The 2,052-nt window shown below is 47.2% G+C and overlaps 1 protein-coding gene across 2 annotated transcripts in view; it reads left to right on the top strand.

The window, feature by feature from the left end:
- Positions 1-452: 452 nt before the first annotated feature.
- Positions 453-2,052, top strand: part of LOC125026677 (PDZ domain-containing RING finger protein 4-like) — a 96,336-nt gene continuing 94,736 nt past the window's right edge. For both annotated transcript variants that reach the window (XM_047615375.1, XM_047615328.1), the window contains exon 1: positions 453-819. In XM_047615375.1, the coding sequence (XP_047471331.1) occupies positions 799-819 (21 nt within the window). In that variant the 5' untranslated portion in view covers positions 453-798. The remainder of the gene's footprint in view (positions 820-2,052) is intronic.

Raw genomic sequence — 2,052 nt, 5'->3', positions numbered from 1 at the left:
TGTAGATAGGAATATGAAATTTCTAGCTTGTTATATCTCGTTACTCGGCTAAATGAAATGGGCTGTGTAACAGACGCGGAAATAACTGTACAATCAACGACATTTATTTCCGCGGATCAAAACGGGTAATCAGCCGTGAGTGTGCCGAGAGCTTCTCTATATGTGAATATTCGAAACTTTTCTATTAGTAATATAATAGAATCATTCCCCTGTCATGAAAAAGAGATAAAAGCAACTTTTTATTGCAAATAAAAGCGAATTGACCCTTTCCCCTTTTCTCCTCCTCCTCCTCCTCTCCATCCCTGGCTTGATCTGAGGCAGCCCGTGCGCGGCGTGGCAGGACAAGCGCCAGGACACAGTCAGGCATCGAGCGTGGACCGCGTCGTACGTCTGGAAGCGCGGCCCATCAACTCCCGTCCACCTCGCTCGAAATTCCCGTTTTCAGTTGGAGATTGACGGTAGTGGAGAGTACCCGTGTGTCGCAGTCCGCGCGGGAGCCCTAACTGAGGCTGACTGCACCGACCCTTGTGGAGTTCTTGGCTCGATCTGTGCGACAAAGTTCGTGTTTTCTCGGTGTTATCTGGTTTGACGTTAGAAGGAACAAGTGTTGCGTTGGTTACGATTTTTACTCATGAATTTACTGAAGGAGAACGACATTACCCTTTGAAAACGGCGGAAAAATGGAAAGTTATCTCTGAATGCACCATGTTCGCAACTTTGACCTGTGGATAAAATGCGCCTGTCAACATGTGTTGAGTGAATAATTCATCGGCAGTCCACATCAGTGACTTTACCAATATGGATTTTATCATTCAAAAGGTAAGCTACAATTTATTGCGAGACGGATAAAGTTTTATGAATAAAACTTCATAGAACTTTTTCTTCTACCTGTACAGGGGGCCTTTCATAATTTCGCTCGGCCGACTGTCAGCTTCCCCTGATCCTTGCATTTCCTCTGCAATGACACACTCACCATTCACCTGGCGCGCGTGTCTAGGGCTACTCCGAAAATGGAATAGACAATCCACTCCTTTTACACACCAGTTCACCCTCGACCCTTTTTTCCACTTCCATTTCACACTGCATTTAGTCGGTACATTTGAGGCCCCATCATTAACGGCCAAGAACCGCCGTGCTAGACCCAAAATTCCGCACATGTGAAAAAAAGGCCTCGTCGCTCCATAAGGCGTATCGGAGGATGATCTCCGTAACCAGTTTGGCGGCGAGGCTGGACCCGTGACAGGAGGAGGAGGAGGAGGAGGACTCTGGCGGAGGAGGAGGAGAAGAGGAGGAGAAGAAGAAAAGGGGGGAAGAAGAAAAGGAGGAGAAGGAGGAGGAGGACTCTGGCGGAGGAATAGGAGGAGGAGGAGGAAGTGGAGGAAGAAGAAGAATAGTAGGAACAGGAGGAGGAGGAAGAAGAAAAGTAGGAGCAGGAGGAGGAGGTCGACTCTGGCTGACTCTGGCTGAGGAGGAGGAGGAGGAGGAGGAGGAAGAGAAGTGAGAATAGGAGGAGGAAGAGAAGGAGCAAGAGGAGGAGAACTCGCGGGGGATGCGAGGAAGGACTTCGCACTCGCTCGCCTCTTCCAATCTGCTTGAATGCCTCCCTGTCAGTTTGTTTGTCTGTCTCTTTCTGTTCCTGTGTGTCGCATTTCCTTTTTATTTCTGGCCGTCTCTCTCTCTCTCTCTCTCTCTCTCTCTCTCTCTCTCTCTCTCTCTCTCTCTCTCTCTCTCTCTCTCTCTCTCTCTCTCTCTCTCTCTCTCTCTCTCTCTCTCTCTCTCTCTCTCTCTCTCTCTCTCTCTCTCCTTCTCCTTCTCCTTCTCCTTCTCTTTCTCTTTCTCCTTCTCTTTCTCTTTCTTTCAATTCCATTCCTTTTGAATCCCTTTGCATTTTCGAAGCCTGAACAGAGAGACTTTGTGCTCGGAGGAAAATAAGTTCTCCGGATTGAACTTTTTCATAGTGATGTTGGGATTTTTTATTTATTTGTTTATAATTTACTTGATTAATCTATTTAGCAGCTTCTTGCGCGGAATTGTTGATTGGAATATTTTGGA

This window comes from Penaeus chinensis, chromosome 1 (genome assembly GCF_019202785.1).
Source record: "Penaeus chinensis breed Huanghai No. 1 chromosome 1, ASM1920278v2, whole genome shotgun sequence".
Classification (NCBI taxonomy): Eukaryota; Metazoa; Arthropoda; class Malacostraca; order Decapoda; family Penaeidae; genus Penaeus; species Penaeus chinensis.
Note: the sequence above shows the minus strand (reverse complement) of the source record. Positions and strands in the feature narration are given on the sequence as shown.